At 35.6% G+C, this 22,522-nt stretch overlaps 2 protein-coding genes and 1 non-coding gene across 3 annotated transcripts; all 3 read right to left on the reverse strand.

The window, feature by feature from the left end:
• Positions 1-50: 50 nt before the first annotated feature.
• Positions 51-3,335, reverse strand: LOC126700423 (sm-like protein LSM3A). Its single transcript, XM_050398582.1, has 3 exons — positions 3,110-3,335; positions 2,887-2,982; positions 51-303 (listed from the first exon to the last, which is right to left on the reverse strand). Exons 1-3 carry the CDS (start codon positions 3,224-3,226, stop codon positions 223-225), a joined length of 294 nt encoding a protein of 97 aa, XP_050254539.1. The 5' UTR covers positions 3,227-3,335; the 3' UTR covers positions 51-222.
• A 6,715-nt stretch (positions 3,336-10,050) lies between these two features.
• LOC126699493 (uncharacterized) lies at positions 10,051-15,184 on the reverse strand. The gene is made up of 5 exons (XM_050397345.1): positions 14,889-15,184; positions 14,717-14,794; positions 14,521-14,596; positions 10,467-10,540; positions 10,051-10,372 (listed from the first exon to the last, which is right to left on the reverse strand). The coding sequence occupies exons 1-5, from the start codon at positions 14,997-14,999 to the stop codon at positions 10,301-10,303; spliced, it is 411 nt and encodes a 136-aa protein (XP_050253302.1). The 5' UTR covers positions 15,000-15,184; the 3' UTR covers positions 10,051-10,300.
• Positions 15,185-17,883: 2,699 nt separating this feature from the next.
• On the reverse strand, positions 17,884-18,079 carry LOC126701314 (U2 spliceosomal RNA). The gene has a single exon (XR_007647295.1). It is a non-coding gene; the product is annotated as a U2 spliceosomal RNA (small nuclear RNA).
• Between the last annotated feature and the right edge of the window lie 4,443 nt (positions 18,080-22,522).

Genomic DNA, 22,522 nt, shown 5'->3' on the forward strand with positions numbered 1-22,522 from the left:
TACTTTTATGCAAAAATGAATAGGGAACCAACAACAAAGAGTGCAAGACGGATAGAAATTGGGTGTTTTCTAAATCAGTATGATAAATCCAGAATAATATATAACTCAAACATATTCATCATTGCTATGCAAAATAAGCTTGATAAGGTTAAGAATACAGTTACATAAAATATCTGATATCAGGTGTCCTACGAGATTGAACCATGCACTACAACTAGAAAATCAAGTTGTCCTTAGTGGCGGGGAAACCAATATCACACCATCTCCTCTAACAAAAAGGAATGGCACCGTGCGCCTTGTAGTCTGTAATGGAAAAAAAAAAAAGTAATCAGTTAAAAAACACAAATACACACATACAAATTAAGAAAATGACAAGCACTTTCATGAAACAAAATAAAAATAATACTCATCATAAAATGCCCCAAGATAAGTAATGGACGCGAGTGGGATTAGATTTTGCAAACTTTCGTCTTTTATAGGAGAATGGGATTAGATTTTTTTCAACCAACATAGTGAGCCTACTATAACGTGAGCTGCTTAGCGTATTTCATAGATTTAATCATTCTGTCATTTGGTTGTGGCTTTGATTACAAGGATAGCACTTCCTCATGTCCAAGGAACAACTATTTCTCCTCAAAAGCAAGGGAATAGCTATAAGGTTAGCTGGGTAACAACTTGAATAAAAACAAAAAAACAAATAAAGAAAAATAAAAAGCTGGTGGTGAATGAAAATCATGAAGGCATAATTGTACAGAACCAACCAAAACAGTTCCAAAGCATCAAGCTGGTGGTGCTGTTTTCTTGTTGTTCTTCCTCACTCTCTCTTTCTCTCTGATCATGTCCCACCCTATGGCTTGAGTCAATCTCTACTGTCAATGCCACCTGTCACCTCCCTCTCCTTCAATAGACCCAATCACTCCATTGCAAACTGCTCCTCATTGCTTGAATCCACAACTGATTTCCTCCCCAACTTATTCAACTACTGTCAAATTGCCTACGCCACCCCCTCTTTCCTTGTCATCTCCTCCCACTTCCCCCTCTCCTCTCTCACTCCTGAGTCTTCAGTCTTTTTATTTCTCTTATTATTTATTTATCCTAAAAACAATTTTGTAATAGTTGACTTCAAAGAATTCAAAATCCTTCATTTATCTGCAGCAGGCTACATAAGCTTTCAGTGTGCAAGAGGCTTCTTGGACTTGTAGATGATTGGATAGTGTTTGAAAACAAAAAGATAGTAATACTTATATCACACTAAAAAGATGCAGGCTTCAGTGTACTAGTGGCTTTTTGGGTCATATCTCACTGTTACAACTATAAAGATGAATAGTAAACTTATATCATTATAGCAACTTATATTCCAACTAATTTTTATTCCTACTCACTACTCAATTTCCATTTAGTATATCAACATGATTTAGTTGAATATGCATTCTTATAGCCAAGAGCCTCCTGGCTCAGCTGCATGTTTGGTGAGTCACCTCAGGTTCAAAGCCTGCCCAAGGAAACGTCCCTCACCTAACTGTAGCAAAAAAATATTGCATTCTTTATATTACCACACAGTAATACTAACCCTATCCATCAGCTTCACAAAAGTTTAAGAGTTCCTAAATCATTCCCAGGTTGCTTTTCTTAAATATTAGAATGTAAACAATAACAATTCATAAAAAGAGCCAACAAACTTTTTGACAAGTATAAAAGAACTGACAAACATGCTCCTATTAAGGGCATTGTATTGCATGGAGGGGTGTGGTTCCATTAGTGCTAATATGTTCTGGACTTCTTCTCAGTGGTGTTTCCTACCAGGCTACAGCCAAGTTCTACTAATATGGAATTTCTACATAATTTGTCTAATTTATTTATTTATTTTAAAGAGTACATTCAAAACTACAAACATGCTCCTATTAACAAGTAATCCCCAAAATGTGCATATTATGCATTTGTGCTAATATCTTCTTGAACTCTTATTAGTGGTGATTCCTATGAACAAGTTCTACTTGTATGAAATTTCTACATCATTTGCCTTTTTTTTTTTTATTAAGAGTAGATTACATAGTAAAATTGATAAAGAAACTTATTGACTCCAGTTCTTCCTTGTACAAAATTTTGATGGGTTTAGATAAAAAACTTTTCAGACATGAAAAATCATAACTGCAACTCTCAAGCTCTGAGGCAGTTAAGTTACATAGGACCCAACTCCTCAATGCAGCAATAGAAAACTGTACTCCACAAGAGTATGTCTGACTTCATGCTAGAGAAACACACACTTCTAAAATCTAGATGTGCATACTTTTTCAATTGACAAAAAAGATTGCTATCCTGTACAGTGTCAGTTTGCCCGAGCTTTTTCCAGCTTATTTAGTTTATGTACAATTGTATTATTGCCCTAAAAGAGTTTAGTAACTCAACTGGCACCTCCTGGTGTTTCTAATAGAGATGTTCAATATTTAAATACCCCCCTCCCACATTGTAACTATACTATTGAATTTATCGGGAAAAAAACTGTACTTTTGCCCTAAGAAGCAAGAACACTAACATAGACACAGATACGGGTATGACACAGCAACATGAGCAATTTCTGAAAATTATAACATGAAACCAGTAGGACACCGGTGTGACATGGGTATAACACGTTAAATGAAGCGTCCATGCTTCCTAGCTTTTGCCCAGCTTAATTTTAAGCCCAATAAGCTAATGAAAAAAAAAGATCTCCCAAGACTTAAATTTAAAAACACTCCCAAGTGCACCTCTATGCTCTATCCATTTTTATCTCTTCCACTCCCATAATTTAGCTTCCAACTAAGATAAAGATTACATTTTTAAAATATTTCGAAAATAAAATAAAATAAAGATTAAAAAAGAAACAAAATTGAAATGAAAAGAACATACCCGAACAATCTCTTCATAAGTTTCATCATCAATTTCTACAGTGGTCACAATTTCTTCAACATCACCAAGAATCATATTCAAGTGCTGATCATAGGCCTGAAAAAATGCAATAAATACAAACCCAGAAAATTTAACCACAAAACCAGCCAAATCAACATGGCTACAAATTGATGAAACTATACAAGGTAGAGAGAGAGAGAGAGAGAGAGAGAGAGAGAGGTACATGGAGTTTGCCGCGGAGTTCACGGTCGGATCGGAGCTTGACGTAGATGCGCTCATCGAGGCTGAGTCTGATGAGATCCAATGGCTCCTTCACAGCGCTATCTTCCTCGCTCGCCATTTTTGCTCTTGTCTACTTCAATTTTAGGGATTTCAATTTTTGTTTTCCTCGCAAGTTAATTTTAGGGCGGTCACTAGACAGTGATAGACTGATAGGATACTATACAATACGGTGCCGTTTATGTGTGCTTAGTTCAGCCAATAAAATGATACCGCGTCATTTTTATTATGACACACCATTTTCATTATGCCACGTGATATCATTTATTGGACGAACAAACAAACATGCAAGCTTACGAAGCTCTTAACGGAAAATATGGGCATGATTGTTAATGTAAATATAATGTAACTTTAAGGTGTAAAATCCAAATTTCAAGAATGTATTTTACCCTTTGGCCTAACGGTAAATGGAAGATACGGCCAACTTGACAATGTTGAGATTAAGGCTAAACCTCAGACCACTGCCAAGCTAAAATTGCTAACCAACTCTACATCAGCAAATAGCAACGGCTAGTTTTTCAAACACCAAAAGCAGAGTATCTATACGACACCGTTTTGGATTAATGAGCCTATGCCACGCTGTCACTCCTGAAGGCTAAGTTAGTTAGATTTAGGCAGGACAGTTAGTTTCTATTGAGCTTAACTGTTTCCTTGATCTAGTGGGATTAGTTCCGTGATTTAAGGAACTGTAGTTGTACAATTATGAGGTCAATCAGTTGTATATATTGAACCATTTGTACTTTGTATTGATTAAGCAAGCATTTCTTCTAGAATTCTCTTTCTTTCTTTCACTCTCAGTTTCTTCTCTCACTCTCAGTTCTTCTTTTCTTCTTTACTTGTTGATATCTGTAAATCTGATTCACTTGCTTCACTTGCAAGCTCAAGCTTTGCTTAGTTTTTCTTCATGGTATCAGAGCAGCCCATGGTCCCTGCTAGCACAACTTCAGCTAGCACAAACGCAACAATAGCAGCTTCAACTTCAACAACTTCATCCTCTACTATGTCTCCATCAACATCAATCTCTCAAATGAGTTTGGTTAATCACCCTCTATTGTTGTTATCAAATATGTCAAACATGATGACAGTCAAGCTCGACAATTCCAATTATATAGTTTGGAAGCACCAGATTTCAATGGTGTTAGAGACTTACTCAATGATTGAACTTCTTGATCAAGCTCAACTTGTTCCAGAGAAGTTTCTTAAGGATCTCTCAGGTTCAATGAAAACTATTCTTAATCTAAATTACCTCACTTGGAAATCTAAAGAGAAGGCTTTACTTACCTTCATCAACTCCACATTAACACCTTCAATTCTTGCTTTGACTATTGGTTGCTCTTTAGGTTTAGAAGTGTGAAAAGTATTGGAAAACAGATTCTTTTCCATTTCAAGATCTCATGTATGAACCTTAAGGGAGAATTGCATTATGTCAGAAAGGGTTCTGATTCTGTAGATGTCTATTTGCAGAAAATCAAGGTCATCAGGGACAAGTTAATGGCTGTTGGTGTCCTACTTGATGATGAGGAACTACTACATGTTGCAATTAAAGGTCTTCCTAGAGAATTTAGTGCTTTCAGGTCAGTAATCAGAACCAAAAGCACAAAGTTGAGTTTTGATGAAATTAGCTACTATGCTAAATGTTGAGGAAGAATCACTGAATGAAGGCATGGAAATTAAAGATTCCACCTTTGCTATGGCTGTTAACACTGCACCTAGGCCTGGCAATAACAATGGCTATAATTCCTACAATCAATCTTCCAATAGAGGTCGAGGTAAAGGAAATACCAACAGAGGTAGAGGCAAAGGTTCTACTACAAATCAATTTTCCCCAAATCAGTTTTCACCAAATCAAGCACCAGGCACAAGATCAAAGGGACATATCTATCAAATTTGTATTATAGTTGGTCATATAGTTATTGATTGCTATCATAGGATGGACTATGCCTATCAAGGTAAACATCCACCAACAAAATTAGCAGCAATGGCTACTTCATCCAACTCAATGATTGCACAAGATCAACATTGGCTTGCAGACAGTGCAGCCACTGATCATTTCACCTCTAGCCTTAATCATTTCTCTTTGCCCAAACCTTATAATGGACAAGAACATCTCACAGTGAAAAATGGGAAAAACCTACCAATCTCACACATAGGTAATTCTCTCATTCTTTCACAAAATTCTGTCATTCATCCTAAAAATGTTCTAAGAGTTCCTTCAATAGCATTTAATCTTGCATCAGTCCACAAAATATGTCAAGATAACAATTGTTGGTGTTATTTTGATGAAAACATCTTATCTATCCAGGCTTTGGCCACGGGGAAAGTTCTCTACAAAGGCAAGAGTGAAGGTGGGGGTGTATCCAATCTACCCTCACAAAGCATCTAAGCTTCTTCTTTCTCCTAAACTTTGCAATTCAGCTTTCACAACCACTCCTAGCTGGCTTCTGTGGCACAACAGACTTGGACATCCTAATCACCAAGTTCTTAGTTTACTTTTTTCAAATAAAACTTTGTCTTTTTGTAAGTGTATGAATCTTGTAAATACTTGTACACATTGCCTTCATGGCAATATGCATAAGCTTCCCTTCCCTGATTCTAAATTTGTTGCACATTCACCTTTCGAGTTTGTACATACTGATCTGTGGGGTCCTGCACCTCAAAATTCTGTTAATGGTTACAAGTATTATGTGCTATTTGTTAATCATTTTACCCATTTTACTTGGTTATATTTGCTAAAGAATAAATCTAAGGTCTTTTCTAAATTTCTCATTTTCAAAGCTATGGTAAAGAATCAATTCTCCACTACCATCAAGACATTGAGGTCTGATGGCGGGGGTGAATATACTTCTAAAGATTTCACATCCTATCTTGCATTTCATGGCATTGCTCATCAGATTTCATGTCCATACACTCCTTAACAAAATGACCTAATAGAGAGAAAACATAGACACTTAATAGAAACTACCATCACACTCCTTTCACAAGCTTCTTTACCATCTCAGTACTGGTCTTTTGCTATCCAAAATACTGTGAGTCTTATTAATCTTCTTTCCACTGCTACTCTTGGCCTTTTATCACCTTGGTACAAACTGTATGGTCATCATCCAGATTTAACTTACCTTAAGGTGTTTGGTTGTACTTGCTATCCCTTACTTAGGCCTTACACACATCACGAGTTAGAAAACAGGACCATAGAATGTCTTTTCCTTGGTTATTCCACTGTTTCCAAAGGATATTTGTGCCTAAACTTAACTACTAATCATTTGTACACTTCTAGACATGTTCTATTCAATGAATCTAAGTTTCCCTTCATGTCTTTTACTGCCTCTAAGTCTGCTACTGATGTTTCTCAACCTTCTCATGATATTTGGTTGTCAAACCTTCTCTATCTTCACTCTACCAATCAACCTTCTGTTTTAGGTCCTTATATACCTTCTGCTACTATTCTTCTAGATAGCTCACCCACTATTTCTCCCACTCCTATGCCTCAAGTCCAAACTGTCACATTTAATGCTCCTCCCAATCCTATACCACATGTTGATGATGCTTCTGTCCTCTCATTCAACCTCCATCCACTGTTTCCCACAACACCATCTTAACAAACCACATCCCCATACCAACAAATACTGCTATCCCTACCTTACCTCCTGTCACCAATACTCATCCCATGACAACAAGATCCAAGAATGGTATTACCAAGCCTAAACTATGTTTCAAAGCCATACTTGATTACACATACACTAAACCCCCATCCTATAAAATAGCCTCCCAATATCCTCAATGGACTAAAGCTATGGATGATGAATTTGCTGCATTCCAAAGGGAACAGACTTGGTCTTTAGTTCATGCTAAACTTGGTGTTAATTTGGTTGGCTGCAAATGGGTATACAAACTGAAATTGCACAGTGATGGCACCATTGCTAGATATAAAGCAAGGTTGGTTGCCAAAGGTTTTCATCAGCAAGTTGGGTTTGATTATACTAAGACTTTTAATCCAATAGTTAAACCAGCAACAGTCAAATTGATCTTGGGTATAGCTGTGAGTTTCAGTTGGCCTCTTAGACAATTGGATATTTCAAATGCCTTTCTTTATGGCATTCTTAAAGAGGAGGTGTCTATGCAACAACCACCTAGTTATGTTGATTCTAAATTTCCCCAGCATGTTTGCAGGTTGCATAAGTCTCTCTATGGCCTCAAACAGGCTCCTAGAGCTTGGTTTGAGCATTTTACCTCTCAGCTTCTTCATCTTGGCTTCACTGCTTCATTGGCAGATTCATCTCTCTTCATTTATCACAATTCTCACACCACCATCTATCTACTTGTTTATGTGGATGATATTATTATTACAAGGAATAATCCTCCTTAGACTTCACATCTGGTTGCAGCTCTCAGCCATTCTTTTGAATTGAAAGATCTTGGTGCTATTTCCTATTTACTTGGAATCCATATTGTACCTACTAAGTTTAGTCTCACTCTATGTCAATCTAAGTATGCCTCAGATATTCTCCACAAATTTCACATGGAGAATGCTAAGCCAACCAAAACCCCTTCCTGCTTTTCCAATAGACTTACTCCTTACACTAGCACTTGCTTATCTGATCCATCTGAATACAGGAGTATGGTTGGGGCTTTACAGTACCTGACTTTCACCCGCTCTAATTTGGCATTTAGTGTCCATCAATTATGCTAATTTATGCAACACCCCACGACTACCCATTTGGAGGCTGCCAACCGTGTTCTACGCTATGTCAGAGGCACTTTACATTTTGGCATACATCTTTCTCTAGGTCCTCTTACTCTCTCAGCCTTTTCAGACGCAAATTGGGCTGGGGACCCCCCTGATAGGAAGTCTATAACTAGATTGTTGGTCTTCCTTGGCTCTAATCCAGAAGCAATCCACAGTTTCTCGTTCTTCCACTGAGGCCGAATATCGTGCTTTGGCCTCAACAACTGCTGAATTGTCCTGGCTTCGTACCTTGTTCAAGGAGCTTCGTTTGTATCTTTATCACATTCCATTCCTTTGGTGTGATAACATCTCTGCTATTGCCTTAGCTTCCAATCCTATTTTTCATTCCAGGACTAAGCACATTCAAGTTGATTATCACTTTGTCAGAGAGAAGGTTATTAGGCGTGATTTGGGGATCAAATTGATCTATGGGAAAGATAATTATGCTGATATTCTCACTAAGCCCTTACCTGGGCCTCCTTTCTTGTTTGTTCATGGCAAACTCTTGGCTGATTCAATCTCGTGTTTGAGGGGGGATGTTGAGACTAAGGCTAAACCTCAGGCCACTGCCAAGCTAAAATTGCTAACCAACTCTACATCAGCAAATAGCAACGGCTAGTTAACGGCTAGTTTTTCAAACACCAAAAACAGAGTATACATATGACACCGTTTTGGATTAATAAGCCTATGCCACGCTGTCACTCTTGGCGGCTTAGAGTTAGTTAAATTTAGGTGGGACAGTTAGTTTCTATTGAGTTTAACTGTTTCCCTGATTTAGTGGGATTAGTTCTGTGATTTAAGGAACTGTAATTATACAGTTATGAGGTCAATCAATTGTATATATTGAACCATTTGTACTTTGTATTGATTAAGCAAGCATTTCTTCTAGAATTCTCTTTCTTTCTTTTACTCTCAGTTCTTCTTTTCTTCTTTTCTTGTTGATCTCTGTAAATCTGATTCACTTGATTCACTTGCAAGCTCAAGCTTTGCTTAGTTTTTCTTCAAACAGGAATGTTAAAATTTAAAGAGTAGAATGTAATTTGTGAAACTATAAAGTTTATTTGCAGCTAAATTTTCCTATATTTTTCAATTTGTTATAAAATAAGAAAGAATTCAGTTTATGCTCTCAATTCAAAAGAAATGAAGGAAACCCCTTTGGAGCTGAAATTTATTGACCAAGTGTTTTATGATGAGTGTATTTTCATGTTAGATCACGTCAAATTGGCTGCTTGAACAATGTATTTAGTTCTCAAAAAAAAAAAAAAAAAAACAATTAAGTCTTTTTGTATCTTTTGCCAATTATTTAATTTCTTTTATATTTATAGTAGATTTCTTGTACTAGGTGTCATGAAATGAAAAGAACCATAATAGAATTTCACGGCATTAGAACACATTTTTATAGTAACAATACAAAACTATCACCCCAATTCACAAACACCAAATAATACACAAGGAGGTCATTCCCTTAAGGAATAGTGACAGTAGGTTAGGAACATAGTTCCCAAGTACTGTGATCTAACATTTTTTCATGTCTAACATCAGGCAATCATGTATCATTAGAGAAAGTATCTTTATGTATTAGATATATCATACGTGTATTTTCTCTCATAACGTGTCCTACATAACTGTGGGGCCAACACAACGTGATTGGAATGACACATATATCTAATCTAATATATAAGATAATTATTGGTATTATAAGAGAAGGTATCTAATATATATGCATCTTTCTCCCAAAGTGAAATGTTTTTACCATCCCTAACTTCGTGAATTAAACAAAAGCTCAAAAAATTTCCTCCATTAGCAGCAGGAGCAATCTAAAGGCTCAAGTCCGAGGAAAAGGCTTCATATTTTTTTGAATTTGTAAAATTTAATTTAAACCATAAAATAGATTTTATCAGTTACCGGATCCTAATTTATTCCACTTCTTAAAGCTATGCCAACTGCTTTTAGGAGTTTTTATTTTTTTTGGGGGGTAGGGAGGGGTGGCCAAGTACCTACTGGTTTTCATTGGCTCAACTGTCTATTATTCTCATCCTTAGTTTTTCTCGGGGGTAGTTTCGTTCAAAAGTTTGCACGATCATTTGATTATACATGTGAAACTTCGTAATACTGCAGCAGAATAAAAAATAAGAATGGAAGTATTATGTCCTGGCCATATCTTACCCAAAGAGGTGACATATATAATCAACAAACCTCCAAGAAGAGGTAAAATGGTCAAGAAGACGAAGTTACAAAATGTTGGTAAGTCTTACATTTGTACATGAGCACAACATAATATTAAACTAACTAATGCATCCCGACCTAGCGCTCATCCCCAACTATGCAGTTTAAAGTGTCGACAAATTCGTGCCACGCACCACAAAAGTTTCTCCAAGTGCATTGAAGGAGATCTGTGCTTGTTATCTCCACTTACCAAATTGAATGCCTTAACCCAAGACCATTGCATGTTAATATAAGGCCTTTGTAACGGTTGAGATATTCCTGCAGCCAACAAATGAAAAATTACAAGGTGAATAAGAAAAAAATGAAGGAAAACTAACATTTAGTAGAGCAGGGAAAGAGGAGTAACACTTACAATTATATTATAATCATAGACGTAAAGCATCCCTTTCTTGTCATATTCTATTCTTTTGACAGGATCACTCAGGACTGTTGGATAAAATGAAAAACGCTTGTTAAACACGAAGAAATTGTTACAAGTTACTGACTACTACTTAAATTATTCTTTTGCTGTTACTAATTCTATGAAATGAGCATAATGTGCTGAGAAAAGAAGAGATGTGAAGAATTAATATTAGCTGCTGATGTATGCTCTCAACACAGCCTTTGACATCCATATAACTATTCATTCACTATTCAGTCAAGTAAAGGACCCTATCTTGTGGCACAATCAAACCGTAGAATAAGACATGTTACATGGGGACTGAGAGGTCAAGGAATGGCATCTAAGTGGACTTCTTCATAGACAGACAGACGTGAATGTTGTCCCTATATAATAAAGATTTTTATAAGGGAAAAATGGAATTATACAATACCTTGGACCAAGATAAACTTGAAGGCCCAACATTGATTATTTTGGTTGCAGATATTCTGTTCCACCATAACATACTGTCTAGGGTACAATTTACTATCAGATTACAAGTGATCGAGGAGTAGCTATGACAAGGTGACTTCTGGTTCTTAACCCTCAAAACACTACTTTGACCTTTTCAATCCTTCCTTCTTAACCCGAGAAAGAGCATTTTCATCTGAGCACCGTTTCGCGTACAGCTTCTTTTCCTGCTACACCCGGAACACTGTACTCAGGGTTCCAAACCGATTGGATCACTCCCACCAGTTCCTACCTCAACCACATCCCTCTTCACCTTCTCGTTTTCTGTATAAAACCTTAAACACACATCATCTTGATCCTAACATAATCATTAATTTCGACAACCTTGTTTTAGGGATAGTGATGGGATTGGACCATCCTAAACTCTACTTGCAACTTCAAGCCTCCATCCATATCCGCCTCATAATGAATCTGAGTGACTCTGTCGTGCTTGGTTGCTAATCTTATTGAGTTTTGTCTTCCTTTTTTTTTTGGGGGGGGGGGGGGGGGGGGGGGGAGAGGAGGGTTGGGGGGGGAACCTGTTGCTGCTTTGAGTTGAACCCAAGACTTGATACTCACCCTTTGCTTCTCACAAGGAGGGGTGCCATTAGATGAATTGGGTCATTGGCCTATTGAGTTACCGAATAATATGAGAAGATACAGAGTACAGCAGCAACCTCTTTCCCAAATAAGTAATCACTCTTTTATTTCACTAGAAACAATTACTGGTAAAAAATTTCATAATAGATACAAAACCTTAGGGAAATGAAGAGGGTTGTTAAGGACATTCAGAAGATCCCAAGACACACTGTACTAGGAACCACTTCCCCATAAGGCACTTTCTAGAAAACCTGTTTGGCAAAGGGATGAGTCTATTTATATGGGAAGTGTATTGGAAAAATTAAGGAAATACCTAGAACACTCACAAGAATTGACAAGGCAATGCACAAGAAAGGTCTGTGACACATATTTTGCAATGAAATCATGTTCCTCCAATTAGTTCTCTTGCCATTTCTCCACTCATTCTTTTGTATTTCCCATGTCTCTCTCTCAATGCTTCTCAATTACATGAAATTTTCACACATTTCAAATCAGTTACTTCCCAGAAAACTTACACTTAGCAGCTCAAAAGTTCATACCATATACGTGAAACAATACACGGGTTGAGTCAAAGTTTGGACCAAGCAGCAATTTGATCTTTTTACACAAGAAAATCAATAGGCTCTGGAAATTTTCTGTTAATTTGACAAAGACAACATTTGTCACTTCAAGAAAATAACACCAATCCACTCAAGTACAGTATCAAATTAACAGAGGAATCTACACCCCCGAGCATGCCTCTTAATCCACAAATCTTACACCCTTGCTGAACAGTAATCACAAGGGGGCCCCTATAATGAGACCTTTGCAGTCTCCACCATTGTGGAAATCCATTTATACATACATCTTAATTCTTAAATTCATGTGTCAATACCACAATTAGAACCCAAAATCTTAAAATAATTCATTTTCTTCTTCCCAAAACACACCATGAACTGCAAAAGGGGCCACTCACCAATTTTAGCAATAACAATTAACAAATATTGATACAATGATCAGCTATATCATGAAATAAAAAGAAAAAGAAAAAGAAAAAGAAAAAAAAAAAAACCTTACCTATTCTCTCACACATTAGACTCAAGAAAAAACTCAATCAGTTACTACCTACAAAACATGTAGGATTTGATTCACAAACTCGTAACCAGTTATATATTCCACAAGATTCGTTAGACTTAAAGGTTAAAGATGTTGCTGGCTTTGGTGGTTGGGATTGGTCCCTCGTTCCTTTTGAGCTTCCCCCTGATATTAAAGCTGAAATACAAGGAATCCCCACCCCTGTTATCACAAGAGGTGGTGATAAATTGGCTTGGAAACGATCGTCATCAGGTGCCTTTGATTTGACGAGTGCATACCCTCTAGCTACAAGCTCCTCGGAGGTGCACTCCTTCCCTGGGAGGTGGATTTGGAAGCTCCATACACTTCCCAAAATACAAATGTTTGTTTGGAAGTGTATGCACAGCAGTATTGGAGTTAAAGATTGCCTTGCTCGGAGGTATATAGCGTTAGACACTGCCTGTCCTTTGTGCCACAGATAGGTAGAAACGATTACCCATGCTCTCCGTGACTGTCATGTGATTAAAAATATCTGGTTTCAACTGGGAATCCAAGCTGCAAACAGCACCTTCTTTACCCAAGATATTGGGGAGTGGCTTGTGACTAATGGTAGCCATAGGAAAGGGCAGGTTGCTAAAGACCCTCCTTGGGATATCATGTTTCTCTTTGCCATCTGGTTAATTTGGAATCAGCAAGACCATGTAGTGTTCAAGAACAACAGTCCTAATCCAAGAATTACAAAGGAAATTGCCAGACAAGCGACGGAGTTCTTTCATTGTGCTGACCGATTTAAGAATCCCAAAATCATGATTACCAGGCAAGTTCATTGGGAGAAACCTGATCCGGGATGGATGAAACTTAACATGGATGGAGCCTCCAATTCTTCGCTGGGCATAGCAGGGGGAGGGGGTTTGCTAAGTGATGACGCAGGAAATTGGGTCGGGGGTTTTGCCAGGAAAATTGGGAAGGCAGATAGCTTCTTGGCTGAGCTTTGGGCACTCAGGGATGGGCTGTTGTTGTGCCAACAAATGAATTTGACTGCTATTGTTATAGAACTAGATTCTAAAGCCATAGTTGATGCGTTTACTAACCCGACCTACTCTAACTCCATTGTTTCTACCCTCTTTGATGATTGTAGGCAATTGGTCACTAGTTTTTCCCAGCACCGCATCAGGCACGTCTACCACGAGGCTAATAGCTGTGCGGATCGCTTAGCAAATTTAGGATGTTCTCAAGTTTTAGACTTTGTTTTGTTTTCTAGTCCACCTATGGACCTTTTGAATGTGTTTGAGGCTGATAGCCAAGGGTTGTACTCTAACAGGCATTGTCCTGAACCTCTATCTTCTTCCTAGTTTTTAATGCATATTCCTCTTTACCAAAAAAAAAAGCACCAACCAGCTCACAAGTCAGAACCTCCTCTGAACAACACATCCACTCCACTCACTCAACTTCGAAATTCTTATGAGATTAAAAATGCATCTACACAGAGATTTTATTCCCAAACAAATACACTGTTACAATTTACAACAACAACCAAGCTTAGTCCCAAAATTTTTGGGATTGGCCATGGATCCTCAACAAACGTATTTGTAGCAGTGACTAAATTTTACACCATCCATCAAACTACCACAACCCTACTTTTTTTGGGGCTTAAGACCGGCTCTAAACAAAATATACGACACTAAGCACATACACAAGCAGTTAAGTAGCTTATCTTCTTTACTCACTAAAAACACTTATGGTTCAACAGCAAAAAAATCAAATCGAAAGCCTTAGTACAATGTCTATGCTACAAATTATGCCATCACACAATGCACCAAAACAAACACAGAAATACTTTGTAATATTGATATATTTACTAACCAATAAAAAATAAAAAACTGACCCTGATATGCCTCATTTATATCTTGAAATCTGGAAGTGGAACTGTCCTGGTCTTTTTGCTTATCCGGGTGCCATTTCTTCAGGCACAAAATTACAGAGTAATTTATTAGTAAAATCATAATAACATTTCGATAATAATAATAATAATATAAATAAATTTTTTTTTTTTAAAACGCCAATTTACTAAAAATACAAACCAGAGCTAGGCGGATATAATTGGACCGAATGGTATCGTCCGTAGCATCATAATCCACTTCCAATATCTTATAGTAATCCTATCAAATAAAAAAAAATTAAAAAAAAAAAAAAAACAACGAAATTAATAAATAAAAATTAGAAGAAATGAACAAAGGGTGTGAAATAGCGTACCTTGGGTTTAGACAAGGCAGAGAGGAAATCGAAATTAAGGTGGGAGTCTTGGTGTCGGTCGGATTGTTCGTGGTCGGTGTTTACGTTGTCGTCCCACTCGTCCCACATCATGTTTTTTTTTTAGTATGAATTTCAACTAAAAACAGGCAACCAAAAATCTTAAACGACTCGTAAAAACTTAAAACGCAGAAATTTGAAGTTGGGATTTTGATTTTGATGGATAATCCTCTGTGATGGTTCTGTCTCCTGTGTCCTTGTGTTGTGTGTATATTCTAGATAAACCCTCCCTCTTAAAAATCTAACCAAACGCTAAAGATTTTCCTATTAAAAAAAATAAAAAAAGGTAGAATACTACTTATTTTTTGGGTTAATAAACTAGACATTTTATTTTAAAAGATTTAAAACCCAAGATAATAGATGATAAATATGATTAGTATCATGTCAAAAATATATATAAATAAAATTTCAATTACTTTCTTTTTTTTGTTATGAGTTGATAAATTGATTTGTTGGATTTATGTAATAAAATTTGGAGTACTTTTACTAGTAATATTACTTTTCTAAAATTTCAGATGGATACTTAGACTGAGATTATTTTTAAGTGATAAAACATGAAAAGGAAAATAATATAAAAGTTATTAGGGAGGACAGGTGTTTTGTTTTATAGTAATGGAGTCGTGAAATTTAATCCATGTGACTTTGAGTTTCTCTTAATCACCAAGTTCAATCCAAACCAAAAAAAAAAAACTAAATATATAATAATTCTGTGAGAGATATACAATCATAATATTAGTTTATGCATGGCGTAAGGTCTTACGAATCAACCATCAAAAAAAAAAAAAAGGTCTTACGAATCACATAGACCAACTTGTGTATAAACACAAAGGAAGAAAGTCAAGCACACAAAGGAAGAAAGATGATTAAAAACCACTTAAAGAATAAAAAGATATCTTTTATAGGTTTCTTTTCAACGCCTGCATACGATTAATATTGTTGATTGAATAATTTGTTGTGTAGTTTATAGGCTTAATTTCTCTCGACAATATAAGAGACTAACTTTTACATAAGATTTCTTCATGCAATAACTTGGTACATGTAGGACAGAGAGATTGCATACATCCGAAAAAATAATCAAATACTCAAAAAAATCTGGACATCCTAATTGGAAAAAAAAAATACTAACTTTTAGAATCTCGCAATACATATAATATTTGTCAGAGTAAAATACTTTACTCCCTTTAAATTTGAGATTGTTTCTAAATCGATCAATTAACTTTTAAAATTTGCAATTCACACCATCGAGTATTAGAACGATGTCAATCTCACCCTTTGATCGGAATCTGTCAAAACTTCAATGTTAAACTAGAATGAAACCACGTATTCTTCACACACACACACACAAGTAGTAAATATGAAAATTTATAAAAACATAAAACTCATCACCCTTCTCTTCTCCTCCCCCCCTCTCCTTTTTATTTTCTGCTCATTGCTTCTAACTCCAAGCTCACCATCTACCACAAACTTGCGCTTCAAGAAGACTATTATCCACGTTATCTAATCCAAATTCTCAAATCCTCGATCACCAAAACAATCCTCCGAATGTCCAGATTGATGAAGAGATGAATTGAAGTAGTGATGTAAAGTTTGAGGACTCGTTGAAGGTGGCATACTACAAGACAACAGTGGAGTGTGCAGTTAAATACTTGATGTGTAACCCAAATAGGCACGATTAGTACTTTAACAATGTGATTAGGTCCTCATCTCATTAGTTTGTTGTCAACGTAACGACTGGATATATGTATATGTTTTTTCATTCCCTTTCTTGACTTTTTTGTTATGTAAGTTTTAAAGATACCCAATACTCAATGTTTTACAATTTTGAAAAGTTCAAAAATAGATTTAGAAGCAATCCTAAACTTAAAAGAGTGTAAATTTTTATTTTTTTATTAAGAGAAAGCAAAAGCTAGGGAAAAACAATATGCATATTAAATTGTGATGGGCATTTTTAATATCGTGTGGACTATTAGCCTACATACCAAATATTAAACTAATCTTTTTTATAAAAAAATAGAAATTCTACTTTAGTCTAATCTAAGTGTATATGTGTGAAATTTCTTTGGAAGACTTGAACTCCGACCCTTGTCCCCTACTCCCCACGAGAACTTTGTACTTGTGGAATAACCATCACGCCAAAAATGCACAATGACATATTAAACTAATTAGAACACAATTTTTGGTACAACTCCATGGCAAATTTATGGGTGAAAGAAAAAAAAGTGGTGGGTCCATATCTCCACAATTCATAACTCATCACATGGCAAGTCATAGCAAAAATTGAGTAAGTTTTTATGGTTTTAGTGTCCATTTTGTTACAAATGTGGTAAAGTATACTTGTACTTTGAAATAGTGAGGAAATTTTTTTTTTCAATAAGATTTTAAAAAACTATACATAAAAACCAAGTTTATGACCTCCAACCAAAAAGACATTTACTGTTTTTTATTTCCTTACTACACTTCCGTTGCTCTCTTTGCAGGATGTGGGACTATTTTACACAAAATAATAATAATAATAATAATTGTAAAATAGTTTATAGCTTTAGCATTTTTCATAAGTTTATTTATTTTAGGCGCTTTTATAGGTTTCTTTTGATTTATAGAGCCCTATTTTCTTCGATGCCATGAGTACAGCTAAACATGATCCGATCCAATCCAAAATCCAGTATTGGGTCTTTTTAAGGACCTGATCGTTCTCCGGGCTCACCACAGTCCGCTCTATGTTTCAGACTTGGGCCAATAAAATAAAAGTTAAGCGTAAATAAGTAGTTAATATAGAAAAACTGTGACAGATTATAAAATGGACCACAAAGATATACGCAGAATTTTAACTAGCAAAAACTAAATTGATTCCTTATACAATAAAATTATCATTCTTCGGCCCAACCAGATTAATCGTGATTTATTTCCTGGCTTCTTAGTAAATTTTTGAACTTAATTGGTGGGGTGCGCCAGGCCCGTGCAATAGTGCAACGCATGGGCGACGCTTAAGAGCCCCAATAGCAAGCTATTGTGGTGGGCTCTTCCCCTCAAGAAATAAATTTAATATCGTGTGACCCGATGGGCCACATATCAGATATTAAACTGATAAGAACAGATACTACACTTGATCTTAGCCAAAAGGCCGAGAAAGGTATGCTTAATTCGGCTCCTCACTTCTCCTTTTATTTCCCTGCTTCGCCTCCCACTTACTCGTTTTTACGCGATGTGGGATTCGTGCTTGAGACTAACAAATACAATGGCAGGCGCACAGGACAGGAGCGCTTTTTTTTTTTTTTTTTTTTTTTTTTTGGTTAAAGAAAAATTGGGGCATTTATGGCTATATTTTACCCCCGGACAGGGCGCCGATCTGACATAGGCTCAGACCGTTCTAATCAAATCGTGTAGGGAGTTAACCCCACTAAGGATGCCCACCAACAATTGGTTGTGGAGGTGACTCGAACCCAAGCCTGACAAGCAGGGCCACAAGCTCCTTACCACTGAACCAACCAACGTGTTGGCACAGGAGCACTTATTTGTGGGCCGTATAAGGTTCTCTATGCGTGACTTTTTTATTATATTTTATTATGCTTGTAGTAGTTTAAACTTTAAAGAACATGGTGAGAATTCAATTAATAAAATGTAAAAACTATTTTAGTTCTTGAATTGGAAAATAAAACAACCCGAAAACCACTCTACAAATTGTATGTGTTGTTACAAGCCAGCAACCACCCCATAAGATACTATAGAAAACAAATGCAATCATTATACTTTTTGCTTCAATTCTTGAGCAACTTGGTGGAAATTTTGTGCTTTAATTTCATGCTAATCCATTTAGTTTTTTAACTTCATTGTTGTATAGTTTTTTAAAGCCTTAGGGCACATTTGGTAAGGTTGTAGTAACGTTGTTTGTATTTTTTTATAATATATGTGAGTAAAAAAATGTGTGAAAACACATGTAATGTTGTTTAAATACTGAAAACTGTTGCTCAAAATACCATACCAAACGAGCCCTTATTTTTTCTAAGTACAACTATATTTTAACTAGAGGTGTCAATATTTGACATGAGTTGCAAATACGACACGAACATGACACATGTTTCTACGGGTTAGGGAAATGAGTGATCAACTTGCGTGACCTGCAATTCATACATTTAATACGCCAATTTATATGTGTTAACGTGAAACGACCAATTTAAAACAATTGTTCAACTTATATAAATATTCATTTTATTTTAGATTTATCAAATACCTTTTATATTGAACCTACATTTTAAAGTTAAAAAGAAAATTGAGGGGGTGTTTGGTATATGTGTTTGAAAACATGTATTTTGTTGTTTGAAAACATGTGTAGAAATACGTATGGATGAAAAAGTGTGTGAAAATGCGTGTAATTTTGTTAAAAAATTAAAAACATGTGTTTAAACAATTCTACCAAACAGCCCCTCAAAGTAATTAGAAAAATTTAGAAGTGATATAATTGTAAGTTGAAACTTTACGAACCCTAAATCTCTAAACCTTTCATATAAGTATCTAATTTTATTTTATTTTAGATGTACTCACTCTCACAATCTCATGCCCTCCTACTCTCAATTCTCATACCCCAAACCGCTTATTGCTCCCTTTCACTCAATAGTCAATTCACTGCTCTCTCTCTCTCTCACGTGTTTAGTGATTCTCATATTTGTGTTTTAATGTGTTATTTATTCGCATTTTGTGAACTATGTAGGTAAAGATGGAGGAAGAAATCAATAAGTAATAACACCAATAACGTGGAAATTTCTCACCCTCTCTTGAATAACTTCAATGGCAGTTTGGACAAAATTTAGAACTAGTTAGCCATTTGCGAATGGGGTGTTGTCTTCTGAAAGTAATTAAAAGCCTCGGACAAGAAAGGATCCAAGGGGCAGAAAACAAGTTAGGGGTCTCTTGTGCCTATCTAAAAGTCAAGAACTTTTGATATCTTGGAGAGGCACACAATGATGAAACCATGAGGTAGTTGTTGTATCTATAAATTAAACATGCAGACCTTTAGATGCAATAGTAACCATTGGTTACAACTATTTAAATAATATGCTTGTTGTAGATAGTCATCTGAGTCATGGTTATTTAACACTGAAATTTGGATCGCATCTATTATCGAAAATAATAATAACAAAGGAGTGACAACTTATTTAGATCAATTTATTTTTATCTTAAAAGAAAATGTATAACTTTTTAAAGTATCATATTTTTCAAAATAAAAGTGTAAAATTGTACTTTTATTTTATAAATAAAATAAACTCATTTCTCAAAAAAATAAATAAATAAATAAACTCATCTAAATGCACATTAAAGTAGGCTTTGATAAGATTGAAAGTAATAGGTTTTACAGGTGTTATTATTCTCACAAACAGTGGAAAAGTTGGTATCATTGGTAATAGTTGTAAGAAGGGCAGCTGGGAAATGAATCCCATTTTCTTATACCTTAAGTGTCTAAATATGAATGTAGATCCTTTTTGGTTTTAAGCTGTGCTTAACAGACCTCTTAGACTAACAGGTTAAGCATCAAAATATTTTTGTATGCCAAACACTTAACTTAATTGATTAAGAAATGGATATGGCTAACCAAACATGAGCACGTGCAACTTACATTCAAATACATGATCAGCCATTCAATCATTCACCAATACCATGTAGGTGAGTACCTGAGTTATACTATCAAAAAGCACTATGGTTTTGTTCACGTGCTTTAAGTTAAAATAACTGGAATTAAATACTTCGAAAATCTAATTTTCACTTCTTTTACCCAATACTCAATGTTTTACAATTTTTAAAAGTTTAGAAATAGATTTAGAAGCAATCCTAAACTTAAAAGAGTGTAAATTTTTATCTTTTTTATTAAGAGAAAGCAAAAGTTAAGGAAAAACAATATTATATAACTACCACTTAGATGTTTGTAATATAACTAATGTTAGAGCAAATACATGGCTCTTGAAACCTTTATAATTACAGTTTTTTTTTTTTCCATACCATTTCAAGGGAGAAGGCATATACACGGTATAAGTTACAAAATATCAGCACCAACTAGACAAAACCAGCAAAAATGAATTGGCACACAGGTTGCCAATTTAGCTATAGACCATGACTCTTTAACAACCATATGGGGTACACAAAACACATCACAATGAAAACCAGACTGAGACAAAAAAAAAAAACTATGACCAACTAGTCTAGTACTATCAAGCCAATTAGATGTTGTTTTCATCTTGAAAGTTTGCATAAAGTTCTTGCTGTTAGTGAGAAGTGAGAAACAAAACATGGTGAAAACCTTGGTCCTGTGCTGCCAGACCAGCTTCAACCACAGCCTCCAACAGTGCCCCAATTGATGTTCTAGCATTGCTACTATTCACTCCAAAAAACACCCTATCTCCTTGAATTGTTAGAGCTTCATAAGCAGTGCCATATCTATATGGTCTTCTGCTTCTAGCTCCTGCAAGTTTGATAATTAGCTGATAGTCCCCTGCTGCAGATTGCCCCTCTGACCTGGTGCATCTGCCTTCTTTGTCTGCTGAGAAGAGTATAACTACAGTTTATTGACTTATATTTTTGCATAAAAAAATAATTAACTTACTAATAATTTCTTTTTAGCAACATAATAATTTTTTTTCTTTCTTTTGACCTAAAAAAATAAACAACATGCAAATTAAATTGTGATGGCCATTTTTAATATCATGTGGACCATCGGCTCACATACCAAATATTAAACTAATTTTTTTATACAAAATATAAATTATACTTTAGCCTAATTTAAGTATATATGTTTGTGAAGTTCCCTCTTAGAGACTTGAACCCAGAACTTTGCCCCCCACACTCCATGAGAACTTTGTACTTGTGGAGTTACCATCATGCCAAGGGTGCACGGCAGTATATTAAACTAATTAGAACACAATTTTGGTACAACTCAATGGCAATTTATGAGTGAAAGAAAAAAAGTGGTTGGTCCATATTTCCACCACTCATAACTTACCACATGGCAAATCATAGCAAAAATTGAGTAAGTTTTTGTGGCCTTAGTGTCCGTTTATAAACAACTTATTTAATTTTTTTTGTTATAAGAGCATTTACATCAAGAATGCTAAAAAATATAGCATTTAGCATTTCAAAACACTACTTTATCAATTTTAACACCTTACTTTATAATATAACCAACATCAAAGGTTTTATATTTTTTAGCACTTCATTAAAATATTATTTCTTAAATATTTTATAATTGTGGGTTCCAGTTAACTCAACTGATAAAGTCTCTGATGGTTATATAAGAGATTTGGGGTTCAATCCCCGCCTACACCAAAAACTGATTGGTGTCTTGGTTTGATGATAAAGAACAATCATCAGAAGCGGACGCCATAGATTGAAACTCTCTAAAAAAAAAATTATTTTATAATTATTTATTATTCTCAACCTCATCTATTCCTCCCTCTTTCTTTCTTTCTCTCTCTTTTGTACGTGTATCTTCTTCAAAACAAAAACACCCAACCCACAGCAAACTCAACCCACTACCACCAGCCACCACCACTGGCACCCACTGACACAGCCACCACTACCCACAACCTCAACCC

The sequence above is a fragment of the Quercus robur genome, chromosome 9 (genome assembly GCF_932294415.1).
Source record: "Quercus robur chromosome 9, dhQueRobu3.1, whole genome shotgun sequence".
NCBI classification, from domain to species: domain Eukaryota; kingdom Viridiplantae; phylum Streptophyta; class Magnoliopsida; order Fagales; family Fagaceae; genus Quercus; species Quercus robur.